Source organism: Arachis hypogaea, chromosome 10, assembly GCF_003086295.3.
Source record: "Arachis hypogaea cultivar Tifrunner chromosome 10, arahy.Tifrunner.gnm2.J5K5, whole genome shotgun sequence".
NCBI lineage: Eukaryota > Viridiplantae > Streptophyta > Magnoliopsida > Fabales > Fabaceae > Arachis > Arachis hypogaea.
In genome coordinates, this window is record NC_092045.1 from 11,877,111 (window position 1) to 11,897,083 (window position 19,973).

General features: G+C 39.5%; 1 protein-coding gene across 1 annotated transcript; it reads left to right on the forward strand.

Annotated features, from left to right (window-relative positions):
- The first annotated feature begins 17,153 nt into the window (after positions 1 to 17,153).
- On the forward strand, positions 17,154 to 18,314 carry LOC112717326 (uncharacterized). The gene is made up of 2 exons (XM_025769392.1): positions 17,154 to 17,905; positions 18,017 to 18,314. The coding sequence occupies exons 1-2, from the start codon at positions 17,154 to 17,156 to the stop codon at positions 18,312 to 18,314; spliced, it is 1,050 nt and encodes a 349-aa protein (XP_025625177.1).
- The last annotated feature ends 1,659 nt before the right edge of the window (positions 18,315 to 19,973 follow it).

Sequence of the window (19,973 nt, forward strand, 5' to 3'; positions counted from 1 at the left end):
CATAAAACAACATCATCAACAATGCCTAGAATCAAGAGAACCATGAAGAAGTCAAAAGGTTCTTCAAGTGTGGTTCCACCTCCAAGTAATCATCCTTTGGCAAGGTACTTTGCTTCTAATGAAGATCTTCAATTCTATGAGGAGAAGCTCGCCGGAAGAAAGGAAATTCCTCCGAGGTATTTGGATCCGACCCTTCTTGTCAATCATAAGTTTGATACTCTTAAGGCTATTCTAGTTCATCAAGGTCTCATGGATTTTGTTCAAATTAAGAATAAATATTATCCGGATTTAGTTGCCATAGCCTATAGTACACTCATGATTGAGATTGTTGAGGGAGATGAATCAAATTTCACATTGTTCTTCAAGATAGGAAGAAAGGATTATAGGCTAGATGATGATGAGTTAGCCACCATTTGGGAGTTGCCAAATCAAGGTGACTTGTTTCAAGGTGGTAAAACCCCAATTGATGAATGGGGTTATTCTAAGGAAAATGCCATGCATCTGTTCAACCTTGTACAAGGAGCTCACTCCAAAATTAGTTGCAATTCAATGAGTGCGGAACATAGAACTTTGTTATATCTAGTCACCTATGTATTGCAACCTAGAATATCCGGGCATGCGAATGTAACTGATGAAGATTTGATTGTCATGTGGGCTATGATAAATGGGATTAAGATTAATTGGCCATACTTTATATTACAACATATGATTAGGCTCAAGATGAAGGATAGGAATGGTGGATTAGGATTCCTTTGCCTATGGTCTAAAGTCTTCGATTATGTTGGTATTGATGTATCAAATGAGATTGCCAAGGAAGTACCACCCCAATCTTGTATCAACACTCATCTTCTCAATAAAATGGGAAGAAGAAATGTTGATGAGCAAGATCCTCAAGAGCAAGCTCCTCCACAAGCACCTCAAGCTCAAGAACCACCCTCCTTGGTTGATCTAATGAGAGAATTACAATCCATCAACCAAAACATCCAAAGGATTGAAGTAGAGCATGGTAGGCAACTTGAAGCACTTAATCGTCGTGTGTCTCGTGTAGATCATCGCACAGGTCGCTTGGATCGTCGTATTGATGACTTATATGAGCATTTCGGCATCCACCTACCATATGAAGAGGATAGTGATGATAATGAAGACCAAGATTGATTATCTCCTCTTCATCAAGTCATTTTTTATTGCTTTATGTTTAATTGAGTATATGAACTGTTGAACTAACTCCTAGTAAGCTAAGGATTTCTATTCTGGTTTAATACTTTGATATCTGTTTAATGATTAAATGCTTGAATGTTTTTTTTAAATGACTCAAAATAGGCTTGGTACCCCTATTTTAAGTTAATATGCATGCTTTGATATATTCCACTTCTTTAGGGGGAAATATGCATGTTTCTCATATATAAAGAGGAAGTCAAACTCTCTTCTTTTTGATAATGTCAAAAGGGGGAAGAAAAGGTTGAGGATATTTGAAGATTTGAAATATTTGAAGATTTAAAAAGGGAGAGAAGTTTGAGGATTTGAAAAGAAGGAAAAAGTTTTGCAAAACAATGATTTCAAAAAGGACTTCCGCTAAAGCAAAAACTTTGATATCAAAATCATCTTCCTTTGATAAACACCCTTTTAAAGGAACAAATGCACATATTTAGGGGGAACTCTTGCAAAAGTTTTTCTTCTTTTTTTTTTTAAAGGTCTTCTCCAAAGTTTTCTATAAAACAAAGTGCATTATCGTTGCTTTCAAAAATCATTTATAAATACATATCCTCAAAATTGGTTTGTCATTATCAAAAGGGGGAAATTGTAAATCATGTTGCTTGTATGCGAAGTTTGTATTCGTAGGTTTTGATGAATGACAAACCAACAAACGACATGAAAAGACAAACCAACAAACAACTTGAATGAACAAACATGAAGAGTTGAAAGCAAACACAACAACAACAAGAAACTCAAGTCCACAACTTTTGAAGACAAGTATAGAGTCTTAGGACTTAGGTAACTTCTTGTTAAGAACCAATTGTTAAATCTCTCAACACACACTCACAAAATGTTTTCATGCACATCTTGCAATTCAATGCTAGCCAAAAGGCTTTAAAAACTTGTTTTCAAAGGTACAAAAGCATAGGAATTGACTCCAACAAGTTTGAGATCAATCCTAAGCATTTTGAAGTGTTTTTAAACCATTGTTTGAGGTTTGCATCGATGCACACTCATCTTGCATCGATGCAAAGCATGCAACGACTTGTTGCATCGATGCAAAGATGCTTGCATCGATGCAACCTAGCTGAAAATTCAAATTTCAGCATCAAAGACACATTTGCATCGATGCAAAGTGTTATGCATCGATGCAAATAATTCAAAAACATAAAAAACGGCTAGTTTTGACATAAATGCTCCATCCCATTAATTCCCCAACGTTTCTAAGGATTGGGAAATCTATAAATGGATGGATTGAAGCCTTATTTCACACGTTCTTGATTTAGAAAAATACCTCATTCATATTCTTACATTCTACACATTTTCAAGTGATTTAATACACATTTTGAGAGAGTAATATTTTGGTTCAATAGTGCAAAACTTGTAATCACACACTCTTCTAGAGAGCACTCACTTCATCTCAACAATTCTTTGAGAATTGTTTTTCTTGTACACCTTGTGAATTGGAGTGTGATCTCCAAAGTTGAGTCAAGAGTTATAAACACTATAGTCGGTGAGGATACCAAAGAGGTATACTAAGTACTCAAGGCAAATCTTAGAGAAGGTATCTCTAAGTGGAGTGGGTTAGTATACGAGTGGTGATCATATACCGTGAGGTGTTAGAAACTAAGGACTCAGATTGTAAAAGGTTTTGCGCGAGCACCTTGAAGCTTGGCAATAGTGGAACTTCTCAATTGCGATTGAGAAAGAAAGTGGACGTAGGACAAAGATTGTGCCGAACCACTCTAAATAGCGTTTGCTTCTCTCTAAACTCATCTCTTCAATAATATTGTCTCTTTACTTTTGAGCAAATAAATTGTGATCGAAAAGTAGCTTCGTAAGTACTTAAGGAGTGGCTTAAGTCCGATTGGTGAAAATCTTGATCAATTTATTTGAGTCAGTGTCTATTGGAAAGTAAAAGCTCCTTATAAATGCTTAGCAATTGAGTTAAGCTCTTGGAAAAATACTAGTACAATAACACTTTTATATATTGTCCTTAAAATTCGCAAAAAGATAAATTGTTGTTGCATTACTCAATTCACCCCCCTCTTGAGTAATTGTACATAGGTTCTACAAAATACACAAAAAGGACAACGTAAACATCATCTGTGGTGGGGATCCTGGTAATGACGTCTGTGCTCGGTGCCACATGGTGGAGGCTGAGCCTAGCACTGAGGTCGAGACGGCCTAGGGTCTCTGACTAGCATCACCGGGGCAACCAGCTGCTGGTGCGGTGGGGCATGGTATGGCTGGGCCCCCCGACGGTGGACCCGTGGCGTACTGATGTAGTTGTAGCTGAGGATGCGAAGGTGGCGCTGATGGAGAGGTGACTGGCGGCTGGGATGAGGTCAGATACATACCATAATCGCGGGAGGGCGGGGTCGCTTACTGGCTACCCGGCTGAACACCCGTCCCAAACGATGATGCAAAAATCGGTGATATCTGGAGAATCCAGAAGGACGTGTTTGTGGGACCTGATGGATGCTGCTACTCCCCGATACCAACCTCCCTACCTGTGCATAACGACTAGGCTATCCGATCCATAGTGACGGGCGGGGCGGTGTGAAGATGGAAGGCATCATCAATTAGGATCTTGTCAACCATCTCCTCCTCCTCCTGATGGGTACCGGATGAACCGTCTTCATGCCAACCAGGAGGTGATATGTCCCAGTCTTCCAGAGGCTACTGACCGCCGCTCCCAAATGCATGCCAAGCTCCATGTGACGGGGGATGAGGAGGTGGTGGAGGTGAAGCGTCTCTGTCCTGTGCGATGTCTCCATGCTCGTCCTGATGGGCGTACTCCACCTCCTCATCAGACTCAACGCCGACCCCCAAATGTCATGGCCGGGCCCTCTCCCTCCTCACCAGCTCGCCAGGTCGACGTTCTCTATGGCCTCTTTCCCTTCGAGCAGGTCATCGAGTATCATCCCTACCTTCCCTCGCACGTCGATGTCAATTCGACACACCCCGAGGAAGAGTGAGATCGTCCCTGGGCTGGCTGGCAGTGGGCTGTACGTCGGGAGACAACTCCGCCAGCCTCGGGTCCTCCAGTACCTCTTGCCCCGACAGATGCCTAACACGGCAAGCCCTACGCCACCAGTCATAGTACTTTAGGGTCGGCCTGGTATCGACGGTGTGATGCACAGTGATCCGGCGACCGGGATCAAACCTCTAGTGCTATCTATCATACCACTCCTTCAGCTTCAGCAGCCACTATACATCCTCACCACAACCAGTGGTAGTCAGGTACCTGTCAATGAAAATGGTGTGTTAAATTCTTCCTTACTTCATAATAACTGAACTCTAACAACAGATAAGTAAGTGGAAATATAACATCAATCTCACCTATCAAGATTTACCGGAGTGCCTGGTACCTGCTGCTCTCCATTGAACTGCTGTTTCACCCGATCAACATGGTAAAACCGGACGATATTAAAGCATAATAGCGGTGCGGCTGACAACCATGTCCCCCATTCCTCCTCCTCACGAAACCAGGGCGGACACAAAGTCTGCATGGCAGAGTCATCATAGACTCTCCATGCAAACTGAAGAAAGAAAGTGTTCGACATAATACAAACACAATTATTATACGAAATCTATCTAATTATCCATATAACAAGCATACTAAAGCATATGATATCTATCTAATTATCCAAAATAAAAACATAAGTATTTTAAAACTAACCTCGTCGAACCGTAGCCGGTCGATCGAAACCCTCCAACGCAAGACCCTGGTCTCATGTTGATCCCTACTCTGCTGCGGCAATCTAACCAACCTAACACATCGCAGGAGAGCATATACGATTCGTTAAGTAACATACCAAAAGAATTGACAAAATTATTTAACTCAAATACATAAATAGACATTTCTCTCCTTGCAGCCAAAAGATACTGGTAGACCCCTCTATCTGGTGGACACCACTGAGAAAATCTTTGATAGATCCAAGATATCATAGCGGAGTGCATCCAGCAATATCTGTGACACCCCGCTGTACCGCCGAACAAAGTGACTGATACGTCCAGGCTAGCACAGCCGAGCCCCAGGAAAACACCCTACACTCCTCAAAGTCCCGGAGCAACGGTAGCCAACGAAGGTGCACCAGATTGTTGGAATTATTAGTCATTAGATACCCTTCGATCAGTAACATGATATAACACCTGACGTACTGTCAGAGGGTCTCGGGATTGTCTGTCGGAAGCATCTGGCGGACACGATCCCGCAGTCACCCAAGCTTCAGCGTGAAATACTCCTTCCTCTGCTCCACCTGCTGTGCTACCACGAGAGGTCTGGTGCCGTGCAGCTGCTCCACCAACTCCCACGTCTCCGTATGGTACCACCTACCAAAGTCATGGAGGTACCCCCGACGGGGTTGCTGTGTGCGCGTAGGCTTAGGTGGTACGCCACATCCTGCAGGGTGATAGTGACCTCACCCCACAGAAGATGAAACGTGTGCGTCTCTGGACGTCATCGCTCCACCAGTGCTGAAAATAGGGCATTGTCAAAAGTAAAATCCCTAAGGGGCACCGTGTCGCCAAATTCGGCCTCAGCCTGATACGGGACGATGGCGTCCGGTGGAGGTAAAGTATGGCTCACTCGCTGGGGAAGTAGGAGCCGAGGCCTCTGGAGAATGAAAAAAAATAGCCTTAAGAATACAATATTTCAACTTTCTAGCCTACACATATCTCTACATTACATATACGATAATAGGAAAATTCTAACTACAACGTTATAAATACTAACAACATAACACAAGAATAACAGAGTTCCAAACTAATAATTATGTCATACCAACCTAGCACAAGCGAATAGAGTTCTAAATTCCTTCTACAGACCTAACTCCTAATTCATATAACTACGTTCCAGTTCTTCATGACTACCCTAACAACGGCCACATCTTCAAATTAAACAAACATAACAAAACTAACCTCGAAGTCGGCCGCTTCGGTGTAATGTGTCGTCTCGTTCACCTTGTTGATGTCTCTGTCATTCCCCGCTTGGTGTGCCATCACCGATTCAGTCAAAGGTATTGTCAGAAAGGGTTAAAAGAGGGAAAAAAGAGGTTGACAAAAGTCAAATTGGGGCCAGAACTAAGCTGTGAACGACTTCTATATATAGGCGCGGACAGGCCATATCTCGTTGTTTACAGTGTAAACGAGATTTACACGTGTCACGTTGACGTGTGTAAACGAGATACGTGAAAAATCATTTCGTTTACAGTGTAAACGAGATATGCCAAGGAAATTTAAATCGGTAAATATTCGTAAAATTATTTATTTTGGTAAAAATCCTAATTTTATTAAATATAGTAATATGTTTTGGAAATTAATTTTTTTAGGTTAATTTTATTAATTATAGTTAAATGATATTTGTGTATTTGGATTAAAGTTTGTAAACAGAATGCAAAATTAATTTTGATAAAAAATGAGTTGGTATTAACGTGGTTTATGTTTGATAATTTTTATATTAAAATAGATTATAATAAATTAAATTTTGTTTGGATTATATTATTCAAAATCACTTATAGATATGATCTTATGATTTTATTTTAGATATTTAAATAAATTTTAATACTCTATTTTTCAGTACTCTCAGTACTCTTTAGTACTCTAATAGAATTAATAAAATCATAAGATAAAGAAAAAAAATATTCTATCCAAAAAAATAACAGTTAAAAATTTATATAAACCAAAAATAATAAGAATTCTATAAAAAATAATAATATGCATGAGAGAGTATTAGAGAAAAAATATTATAAAAAAATAATAAAATTAATCATATGAACAATGAAGGATAAAATTGATAGATAGAAAAAAAATTTCAATCTAACGTGAAAAAGGGATTAGAGGATAGAATCACGTTTACGTTTAGAAAAAGAATTTCATTAACTATAGTAATTTTATTAATTATAGTATTGTGATCTAAGAAATTAAAATTTTTTTAAAATAATCTTATGAATTATGTTAATATGATATGAGAAATTAATTATTATATTAAATTAATTTTATTAATTATAGTAAGATGTTATAAAAAATTAGTATCTAAAAAATAATATTATATATATTTTCTTCTAACATTATTTAAAAAAATTATTTATGGATAAAAAATTATATTGTTTATAAACAGAATAATAAAATTTTTGTATTAACATAATTTTCCTATAATTTATTATAGTGTTATGTTGATTTGATTTTTATTTTTTATTTTATTTAATTTATTTTAATAATTTAAAATTACAAAATTCTTAATTTAAAATTTAGATGAATATAATTTGAATTATCGATTTAAGTCAATCCAATACCAATAAACGTAATCATATTGTAATCACATGGTTAATTATGTTTATATATTTGATTTAAAAAAAATGACGACATAAAGTTTTTAAATTAAAAATTTAAATGTATGTGCAAAACCAATATAAATAACGGTATTCATATTATTCTACATATAAACTTTGCCTATTTTTAATTTAGAGAATATTTGTATTTTATTTTGTTTATTAAACCCAAAAAAGATAAGAGAAAAAAGAAGTGAATGAATTAATGTTTTCTGTTTAAATTCTAAATTTTAAACTCTAAATTATAAATCTTAAATAGTTGATAAAATATTAATTTTTTATAGTATCTTAATTAATAAAAATATTTTTTTACAACATCTTATTGTGATTAATACTCTAAACAATTAATAATTTTTTATAACATATTACTATAATTAATAAAATTAATCTAACATAATTATTAATTTTTAACTAATAAAATTATTCAAAACAATAATTAATTTCTTAAATTATGTTACTATAACTTATAAAATTATTCTAAAAAATTATTAATTTCTCGTGACATTTTACTATAATTAATAAAGTTATTTTCTATATCATTTAACTATAATAAATAAAATATCTAAAAAAACTAGTTTTCCAAAACTAGTTAATAAAATGAATATAAACAAATGGAATCTGTCCATTTGTTACAGAAAGGGTGGGAGGTATTTTGGCTGGATTCCATTGTGATGACCCATCATATTATCCCATGTTTGGCAATGTTCGTCGAAGAGTTGAATCACACAACGCATTTCATGATTATCGTTGGGATTATTTCGGAATTTTAAACTTTGGGGTTAGCAGTGATTTGAAATTAAAATCGTATCTGTATATATTTTGGTCGTTGTGATGCTGAAACAGTAATCTGAATTTGGAATCTTATTTGATTTGGGGTATTGGAATTTTTAGAAATTTTAAGAAATTGGAGTAATATGGATTGTATCGAGCATTCTTCTAAAGCAAGTTCTGGTGAGTATAGTGGTCAATTAGTAGAAAATGGAGGTTTTTATGGAGATGGGAGATGCTATAAGCAAGCTTCCCCTTCAAGGTGTGGTGGTGGATCAAGGAATACTAGTCATATTGGTTGCGCCAGCTCGAGGAACACTATCCCTTCGCAGCAGAAGGTTGTTAAGACGAAATCAAGGAGTATGGGCAGTGGACTTCCGGCGTGCCGAAGAAGACGATGCCGAAGCCACCATGTCTCAGTGGAGAGGAGAAGGAGTTGGTAGCGCAACGAAGGAGCCAGTAGGAGAGGCAGTGGAGAGGTTTGAGTCGCTATCGGCGGTGGAGATAAGGGGCGGCTTGCGACAGCGGAGGAAGAAGAGGAAGAGAACCAGGAAGAAGAGGAGGGAGGCGGCGGTAATAGTTAACTAATGGTCCAAGTAATTTTAATAACTAAACTAAATATATTCATTTAAAAAATTAATAAATAACCCTTCTATGTTCTAAGTAATTGCAAAAAAGACTCCACTAAAATGAACATTTTTATTTTGCACTGCCTGGCTGACCAATAAGCCAAATATGTTTTTGGCGTTTCGGTACGCAAACATGTTAGGGGTACCAAATCCGTGCCCTACTTTCTCAGCTTCTTAAATGAAAAAAGTATATTTTGGTGCTTTATAAACCAAGATTCTTTATAAATTACAGCCATTGAAAATTTAAATTGATAGCTAGGATTTAATACATTTTAAAATTATATAATAATCAATATTTATATTTAAATATTTCAAAAACAGTTGCTTTGTGAAATTTCATTTTTGTCCTCCACTCTTTCTTTTTTTCTTTCTTCCCTTCCATATAACCACTATCACCACCATTAAAATACCTTCTTTATTCATTAATATTCTTCACTATATCACTGTTGCCAATTATGAGACATGCTTGATGAATCATTCTATTGCTATCAACGGCCACGCTCTCAATGGTTGCGGAGAGATCATGCCAACACCCATCATTAATGCCAGCGATCATGCACCCATCAAGTGTCGCTTGTTGCTACCACCACAACTTCCACCGACGCACCAGAGGACCCGCTCATCTCCTCTGCCTTTGAGTTTCTTCTCAAAATTGACTACCATCCTCCACACCAAACCAGAGCCATAACTCGAGGTCTCCGGTGGCAGTCTCTCTTGTTTGCTATCACCACCCTCAGCAGCATCTCACATGCTTCTTGACCTCTCAGATGCTGGCATTGCGACATTGTCGGGGAGCATCACGACACCAATTTCTGCTGTCGTAGCTTAAGATTCTCCAAGAAAGAAGATGCAAAAGAAAGATGATGATTTGGTAGTTTTATAGTGAGGTTGGTGTTGATTATGGGGTTTTCAAAATTTGAATGCATAACAACAAGAGAACAATAATAGTAGTGACGGTACTGCCATTAATGGTATTCTTGGTATAGTGGTTGTAGAAGTATTATAATTTATCATAGAAGAAAGGATAGGAAAAAAAGGATAAAAAAGACTTTTTATATAAGATTATTTTATATTTTTTTATATAGAGTTATAGACCATTAAGATTTGACATTCTATTTGGTGCACTTAAGACATTTCTTATTTTTTTCAATACGAATTTCGTTAAGAAGACAATGAGGAATCTTAACAATATGAATAATGTGCTGGATGTTTAGTCTAATACATATAAAAAACAAAAAACACTCTACAAATTACTTAAATAAAAAAGCCCATTCAATTATTTCAAAAAATAACCATCTCAAACTCTAATTTACCAAAACATTTCACTCCAACATCCTCTTCTTTTTCAACCGGCTGTCATCCAATTTTCATCAATAATTATCCCACTTCACCGTCGCTGATTGGCTTGCCACACGCCGCCTCCGACATCACTCACCCATATTGAAAATAACCATCCACTTAAGGATATATAAAAATAATTATCTGCATATATAATTAATTGAACATCCAACATATTTTAATTATATATAACTAACCCAATTCAATCAAAATAATTATTCACGTAACAATTAAAATAACCATCCGCATATCTACTAAAATGTTCATCATAAATTGGCCATTGAAATAGTTTTACTGAAAGGTTATGCTGAAAACGACGCAACGATTATAATTGATGAAGTGATAATGGAATTAAATTAATGAATAAATGATATGTATATAGTAAGATCTAATAATCAATATAGGAAGTAGTTGAATAATTCTATTGTTGGAATTTTGGCGAAACATAGTTTTGAAGGACTAGGCATGACAAAAGCGGCACTGTTGTGAAATATAGAGTTCAAATCATGAAAGAAGCTAACCATGCTTGGATCCAAAGAAGAAGAAGAGCATGGTGGTATCATCGGTGAGAAGAAGTTTGAAAGAATGGGAAAAAACGAATCCGGTTCGGAAGAGAGGCGCGAAAATAGCGGTAACAACATTAGGCTGAGCGTCGAAGGGCGAGACGCGTCGGACTGACCGACGGAGGTGACGGCGGTGTCAGTGGGAGGATGCGGCAGTGTCGGTATGGCCGGTGAGAAATTTAGTAACGTGAGGTGAGGACTGGAGAAGATGACAGGCAATTTTGGACGTGTATTAGAGGTTTCAGTAAAATTAAAAATAACCGTACGTAGTGTGAATGTGTTTAAATATTAATTCTAATTTTTAAAATTTTAAAATTTAAAATTAAATAATTAATTAATAATCTAATTTTTAATTATAATTTTACTTTTTTTTAAACCATTGTATAAAGCCATTATATATTTATATATTAGCATTTAGATCTTTCATTACATTTTAGTTAATATCTAATATTTAATTTATTTTTTGAAAATATTTAGTAACTAAAAAAAATTAACCTAAAATGGTCATAATTTGTCTTCCCGTTAGGGAGACAATGGACTATTTGTACAATATGTACAATGAGCTATTGAGTTACAAAATGAACGTCCCCTATACTATTTAGAATAACCATCCGAATACTAGAGATAATAAACATCTTCCCAAAAGTTTAAATTGATTGTGGATTTCACCAAAGATCAAATTCTTTACCTTTCGGATCTAACTCTTTAGTACCATATCATGATATCACTCATCCCAAAAGCTTCAGCTGACAGAAAAAGGTAACACTAATAGTTATATCTCTAATATTCCATAAATCTCTATTGTACACATTATACAAATATTCCATTAACTCCTCATATTTTTTTATATAATATTCATTAATTATTACGATAATTAATAAATATTAAATAAAATAAATTCTAATCATTAAACCGTTTGTTCTCACCCTCTCATTCTCATCATTAGTAATTTAGTTTACAATATACATACAATGGCAATTATTACATGATTTGACATGATAGTCATTCATCATTCATGGCTTCACCTAGTTCATATGATAATTGTAATAATGCACACATGCTCTATCCAGTTCTTGCGTCAGTGAACGCATACCTGCAAGTTCTCCACGGGAACGTTATCAATTCAGTTCATTTTATTTTCTTTTTGTCTGTCAAAATTAGTTTGAAAAGAATTATTCAATTAGTTGTGTTATGAATATGCAGGATCTGTTACTTTTTTAAGAGAAAAATAGGTTAGGTTCGGTTCCTCCTATCTGCCACAACAAGTGCAAAAGCTGCCATCCATGCATGGCGGTGCAAGCTCCAACCGCCGCAAAGGAAGGTTTCTTGCTTCAAGATCATGACAGGTACTCCAATTACAATTTACAAGCCGTTATTTACAAGCCGTTGGATAGGAAATGTGGTTGTGGTAACCGCTTCTTCGACCCTTGATCAGATCTTATTTGGTAATTGTTTTAGAATAATAATTTAGAGATGATGAGTTTGAAAAATTTCAATTTAAATTGACGATGATCAAATATTATTAAAACAATTAATTGTAAAATTATTAATTTGATTTCAATTTATATATGTTATTAAAATAATTTTGTTGTGCATTTTTTACTATTGGATCGAAAAGAAAAGAAAAATTGCAAACATTCAACCTTGGTTAAAATATTTAAGTGACTTGGCTGAAACAACATCTTGTTATTGGACCAATAAAACCAATTTAAAAGCCCAACAAAGAAGCTGGTCCAAAATCAAAAGGAAATGTGGCACAATATATTTCTATATCCATTTAACTTGATGAAATTCATTCCTTTGATTATAATGTTGCATGCTCCAACGGTTATCACTTTTATCTTTTGATGGAATTCAAATTTTATTAAGTGGAGTTGATGCAAACCTTGGAAACATGAAAGAGAAAATGTCAAAATGATTTGATAGCATTAAGTATAGCTTACACGCTACTACACAAGAAGCATAGGGAGTTAATCTTAATTAATTTTTTTTTTGATAACACTTACTACTCCCATAGCTTTGTCTTTTCTTTCTACTCTCTTCTATTTCCTAAGTTTTGGTCACTTCCATCAGAAAAACATGGAAGCATTTGCAAGATATCAGAGTGAAGAAGAAGAAGCTAGAGGCAAGCTAAAGACCATTGCAATGATAGCAAGAAAAAGAAAACAAAAAATATGTTGTGGCTGAGATCTTCACCAACATAAGGTAAGATTTGGTGAAGTAAGCTCATGCTCTCCATACCAAAAATGGAAGAAGAAGATCTCGATTAGAGGAAGAAGATCTCAGAAGCATGGCTCGTCTCTGCTTTGTGTTCACTCATCACAAAAGGTAGTTAGGGAGGCTACGTGAAGGATGAAGCAAAAGTGGAGCAGGAGGAGCTGTCATGCATCAAGGACGCATCAAGGGCTAGGGATCCTTCTTGGAGTGTAAGTCAAGTTGGATGGCTCGGATTGATGAAGTTTGGTGTAAAAGGAAGACTCAGAGGTAATTGCATGTTGGTTATAGCATTTAGTTATCTCTCTTCTCTCTCTAGCCGAACCGGTTTTGCATGAAGAAGAAGAAGTTTAGTTTGGTTCAATAGTTTCAACCGTGGAGGCTTCCCCTTCTATAAATAAGGGAGAACTACCAGGGCTTGAAGCAAGGAAAAGAGTAAAAGCACATTGTTCACATAGCTACCTAAGCTAACAAGAAGTTCTTCTCCTTCAATGTTCTTCATTTTGTATTTTTCTGTTTAATTTTGTCTGTCTTGAGTCTCATGGAAAAAGGCAAACAGTGAGGTTTGTAAGAAAAAGTCATAGAGCGGAAAAAGGCAGAGTGCACAAAATTAAAAGAAAAAGCCATAGATGTCTTTAGAGGTCCTTTGTACATCTGTGTTATGTTTCATAATTCTGTGGAAATTTTCTTGCAAGTTGGGTTAGCACTTAGCAGTTGAAAGTTTGGCAGTGACCAAGTCAAGTTCAGGATTGGGGATTAGATTCTGGACTTGTTTCGGATGGGAAGGGTAGTTCCTAGGGAGAATTGGTGTTTGTAATCAAGGATGATTATAGTGAAATTCAATCATTGTTGTGATGGAGACTGGATGTAGGCTGTATTGTACTTTGCAGCTGAATCAGGATATGTCTGGGTGTAATTTTCTCTCTCTTCTACTCCATTTCTTATTCTACTGTACAGGAGACAAAACTGAAAAATATCTCCTAGCTGGTCACGAGACAAAACGAAAAAGTCTCTTGACTAGGCACGAGACAAAAACAAAAATATCTCCTCAAATGTTTTAAAGTACAGCAAGAGTTATTAAGCAGAAAAGGGGATAAGATTCAACCCCCCTTCTCTTAGCCACTGATAAATCATCAAGAGATACTCGGATATAAAAATATGTGTAGAAAAAAGAGATAAAATAGAATTTTGATCTATGATAAATTAATTTTGATTTATCAAATTAAAAAATATTGTATAGAACTAAACAAAAAAGTTTAATTTTAATACATTTTTAGTCTAAAACAAATTTTTATTTTTATTTAATTATGTAATGTTATAATAATAAAATTAAATAGTTTTTTTTATATTAATCACATAAATAATTGTCTAAAAATATTGATGTGATTGAACGACAATATATATATATATATATATAATATTTTATAATAATAATATATTAAAATTAATCTCATAAAAATATGACCTAACAAAAGTATCTTTTAATCTTTGTATTTCTATTATGCGACATTTCTAGGCCTGTCCTAGAAAATGTTCTCTATATTCAAAAGGACATTTTTCTTGAAGCATTCAGAGATTGGCCTCTTGTAAAGTTAAACTGGGTTTCTTCCTTCCTTCCTCCTTTCTTTCTTAGCGTCCTTTCTCTTCTTTTCTATATTTTTTAATTATTTACTGATGTTTAATTTGCGACTTGAGGTTCAATCCATCTCATTTGGCAGTCAATGGAATAATGGAATTGGTGAATAGCTTAGTTTTATAACATTGTGTTACTTAGCTTGAACATTGACCTAACTGTGTATGTTTTAGTCTGATACACTTGTAAAAATTTAACTTCTGAGAGACTTCGATTTGAATTTACAGTTATTAATTTTATGAAAATTGCCCTTAGTCACTCTTCTATAAAATAAGACTTATCTTTGATCACATAAACATTTTTCAGCAAAAGAAGCATAAGAAACAACACAGTTGTTGCGGCCCAGCCCAACTGGTAAAGCGACCGGTCCGGCACACAAGCAACCGGGTCTACGCGGTTGGGTTAACGCATGCGACCCGCCCGACCTGTGACCTAGGTATGTTTCCTGTTACCAGCTGTCTGACAGTTGGGGGCAGGAAGCTTCCAAGAAGGAGGACATTCCTCGTGGGGCATGCCCTACTGACAGGATATAAAGGGAAAAAATCCTATCCCTCCCCCCAAGGTACGTCACTTTATTCCCTTCTCACACACCACCTGCACATTTTTCTGACTCGAGCGTCGTAGTGTCCTTGTAGGTGGCACCCCCACTCCTCCTGAAGAGCTCGGGAAGTCGGCCACTCCACCTCTCGTACCACCCGATCCAAAATGAGGCCGAAACCCACCATTCACATTCAGGAGTCATTCATGAATCGTCCGGCATCCGACAACTGAACATTGGCGTCGTCTGTGGGGACCGACTGAATGGATTTTTGGATGGGCCCCGTGGAGCGCGGCGACGGAGTCGAACCACAAGGGGGAGAAGGAGCATCTCGAAGCCGTAGGCCAACCTCTATGGCTTCCTCCCACGAACGCACCAGATCCTCCCTTCGATAACCCGACCTACCCATGCGATCCCAGGAGAGGCGTCCCTTTGGAGGGACCAGAAGCGATAGCGCCAGGATAATGCAGGAACTACGGCATAGGGTGCAAAATTTGGAACGCAAGCTGGCAAGTCGAGACCATCACCAATGAACCCCCAGGCAGGACTACTCCCGATCCCCTCAACGGGGAGAAAGAAGTCTCGAGAGAAGCCGCTCCAGGCACACGCGGAGTCCCCGAGCGGAGTCAGAAAGTCAAGGGGAAAGTAGGGACGCGCCGAGGCAGTGGCAAGACCCCGTGATCTACACCCGACTCCCAACGAGACTGACTAGGGAAGGAAACCGAGAAGAAAACGAAAGGGAAATTAAAGGAGAACGAGTCGTCCCATAATCCTGGGGGCAACCCCTTTTCACCACTCTATCCTCGAGGTTCGGCTACCGAAGCATTTCGACAAGCCAACAGACATAAAGTATGATGGGACCCAGGATCCCCAAGAGCATCAACGGCCTTCGAGGCCAGGATGAACCTCGAAGGAGTCGGTAATGAGGTAAGATGCCACGCCTTTCCCGTGACCCTTACTGGCCCGGCGATACGCTGGTTCAATTCTCTTTACCAAGGATCTATGACGACCTTTGGAGATATCACCCGTGCTTTCCTAGCTCAATTTACCACGTGAATCGCCAAGGCCAAACATCCGATTAACCTGCTTGGGGTGACTCAAAGAAGCGGCGAGATGACTAGGAAGTACCTGGACAGGTTCAATGCTGAGTGTCTGGAGATTGGCGGCTTAACTGACTCGGTGCCCTGCTTATGCTTGACGAACGGATTGCTCAATGAGGACTTCAGGAAGCACCTGACCACTAAGCTTGTGTGGACCATGTAGGAGATTCAAAACGTGGCCAGGGAGTATATAAATGAGGACGAAGTTAGCCAAATCGTGGCGGCCAACAAGCATCAGCCCGTCCATAGCCATACCCGCCAACACGGCAGTGGAGAGAGGCTTAAGGAACACTACAAGGACGGAGTCCCGGCCAAAACCTCCAGGCCGTTCCCCCAGGTCGGCAGGTTTACCAATTACACTCCTCTAGCTGCCCCGATTGTGGAGGTCTATCAGGAGATAGCTGATAAGGGTATTTTGTCAAAGCCCCAACTTTTGAAGGACAGGACCGGAGGAAAAAAAATCCTCTATTGCGATTATCATAAGGGTTTTGGTCACAAGATCCAAGACTGTTTTGATCTCAAAGATGCCCTGGAACAGGCAATCCAGGATGGCAAGCTAGCGGAACTGTCACATCTCATAAGAGAGCCGAGGAGGCGAGATAGGGACCGACCCGAGGACGACAAGGACCGAGCCGTGAGACAAAGGCGGGAACCTGAGGAAGATAGCGAATAGGGACTCACGGTGGTGAATGTAGTAGTTGGAAGGGACACCACCCCTAGGTCGAGGTCAGTGTGTAGGAAGGACGCCAAAGTCTTGGCGGTATCCTCATCTAGTGCCACGCCTTCCCCCAGGAAAGTACCACCAATCTCGTTTGGCCCTGAGGACCAGTGGATTGAAAATATGCAGGAAAATCCCCCTATGGTGATCACAGCAGAGGTAGGAACCGGACTGGTTAAGCGAATCCTAGTGGATACCGGCGCGGATTCGAACATCATGTTCCGCAATGTATTTGACGCCCTAGGTCTACGAGATACTGACCTGAAGACACACCAGCATGGTGTGGTCGGTCTCGGAGACCACTTCATCAAGCCAGATGGGATAATCTCTTTATCGGTCTCCATAGGCAGGGGTCCAGAGAGGAGGACTATAATGGCGGAGTTCGTTGTCTTGAGGGATTCCACAGCCTACAACATCATAAAGGGCAAAGAAACCATCAACGAACTCGAAGCAATAATCTACACCAAGTTATTGGTAATGAAGTTTGTTCCTGATAATGGGTCGATTGGATCCATCAAGGGAGACTTAGAAACGGCAGTCGCATGCGACAACGCCAACCTCTCCCTAAGGAAGAAATCCAAGGAAGTAGCCAGGGTCTTCTTGGCCGACCTGGACGCAAGAGTCGAGGATAAGCCCAGGCCAGAGCCCGAGGGAGACCTCGAGAAAATCAAGGTCAGCGACTCGGAGGCAAAGTTCACCTTCGTGAACAGGAACCTCCCCCATGAGTTAAAGGAGCCGTTGGTGGAGCTAATTCGGAAAAACGGCGACCTGTTCGTGTGGACGCCAGCCGACATGCCGGGTATTGACAAGGTCATGTCGCACCACCTAGCGGTGAGATCGGAAGCTAAGCCGGTAGCGCAGAGGAGGAGGAAAATGTCCCAAGAAAGAGCCGGTGAAGTGGCCAGATAGACGGGCAGCCTCTTACAAGCGGGGTTCATCCGGGAGCTGGAGTACTCAACATGGCTATCAAACGTTGTCTTGGTCAGGAAACGTAACGGGAAGTGGAGAATGTGCATAAACTACTCTGACGTCAACAAAGCCTGCCCCAAGGACTCTTTCTCCCTCCCTAATATTGATGCACTGGTAGATGCAGCCTCGGGTTACGAGTACCTGAGCTTCATGGACGCCTATTCTGGGTATAACCAGATCCTAATGCATCAACCGGATGAAGAAAAGACGGCATTCAAAATGCAAGGGGGGAACATATTACTACAAGGTGATGCCGTTTGGGCTGAAGAACGCGGGAGCCACGTACCAAAGGCTGATGAACAAGATATTCTGTGACCTAATCGGTAAAACGGTGGAGGTTACGTGGACGACATCCTAGTCTAGACCATCAAGGCCAACGACCTCATTAGTAACTTGGAAAGCGTGTTCGCAGCTCTTCGGTGACACGGTATGAGGCTAAACCCGCTCAAGTATGTCTTCGCCATGGAGGCCAGGAAATTCCTGGGATTCATGATAACCCAGAGGGGGTAGAAGCTAATTTGGAAAAGTGTGAGGCGATCCTACGAATGACAAGCCTAGAAAGCATAAAGGACATGCAGAGACTTGCCGAAAGGTTAACCACGCTATCTTGATTCCTCGGCGCGTCGGCTGCCAAGGCCCTCATTTTCTTCAATTTGATGAAGAAAATGATAGCGTTTGAATGGACCCCGGCTTGCGAGGAATCCTTTAATCACTTCAAGAGAATCATCTCGTCACCACCTATCCTCGGTAAGCCCAAAAATGGGGAAATACTATTCTTGTACTCGGCAGTAACAGAGGAGGCTTTGGCAGCTGTCTTGTTACGGGAAGAGTGGAAGGTTCAGCAGCCGGTCTACTTTGTCAGCAAAGCACTGCAAGGGACAGAGCTGAGATATAGCAAATTAGAAAAGCTAGCTTACCCACTGCTGACCTCGTCCCGCAGGCTCCGGCAATATTTTCAAGGGCATCCAATAACAATTAGAATAGACCAGGCGATCTAGCAGATATTGCAGAAACCCGACCTGGCGGGGCAGATGATGGCCTAGGCAATTGAGCTGTCCAAATACGACCTGCAGTACGAACCTAGACACGCCATCAAGGCTCAGGCAATGGCAGATTTCCTAGTTGAGGTAACAGGGGATCTTCTCGACAACCCGAACATACGGTGGAAGCTCCACGTAGATGGAGCCTCTAACCAAACGTTCAGAGGAGCTGGAATCATCTTGGAAAGTCCTACCGGAGTCGTGTACGAGTAGTCGATCAAGTGCGACTTTTCCGTATCTAACAACCAAGTAGAATATGAGGCCCTCCTAGGCGGCCTCCAATTGGCAAAAGAGGTCGGGGCCACAAGAGTAGAAGTGTGTAGTGACTCCCAGATCGTCACGTCACAGGTCAATGGGACATACCAAGCTAGGGATTCACTGCTGCAAAAGTACTTGGAGCAAGTCAACAGGTTGAGCAAAGAGTTTGATGAAGTCACCGTACAGCACGTCCCTAGGGAGAAAAACACAAGGGCCGACCTCTTATCAAAGCTGGCAAGCACGAAGTCAGGAACGGGCAACCGTTCCCTCATCCAACGCCTGATAAAAGAACCAGCAGTGACCTTACACCTTGTCTGCTCAAGCCCCTCATGGATGGACGCGATTACCGATTTCTTGGAGAACGGTAAATTCCCTAATGACGACAAAACAGCAAGAGGGCTAAGAAGAGAAGCAACCAAGTACACCATAATACAGGGCCAATTATTTAAGAAAGGGCTTAGCCAACCCCTACTAAAGTGCCTGCATCCCGACCAAACGGCTTAGTGCTATGCGAAGTCCACGAGGGATGTTGCAGCCACCACATTGGGGGGAAGGCTCTAGCCCGGAAACTTGTCAGGGCTGGCTACTACTGGCCTTCGATGATGGCGGACTCCAAAGCGTTCGTGGAGAAATGCAAGAGGTGTCAGGAGAACGCCAACTTCCACAAAGCGCCGGC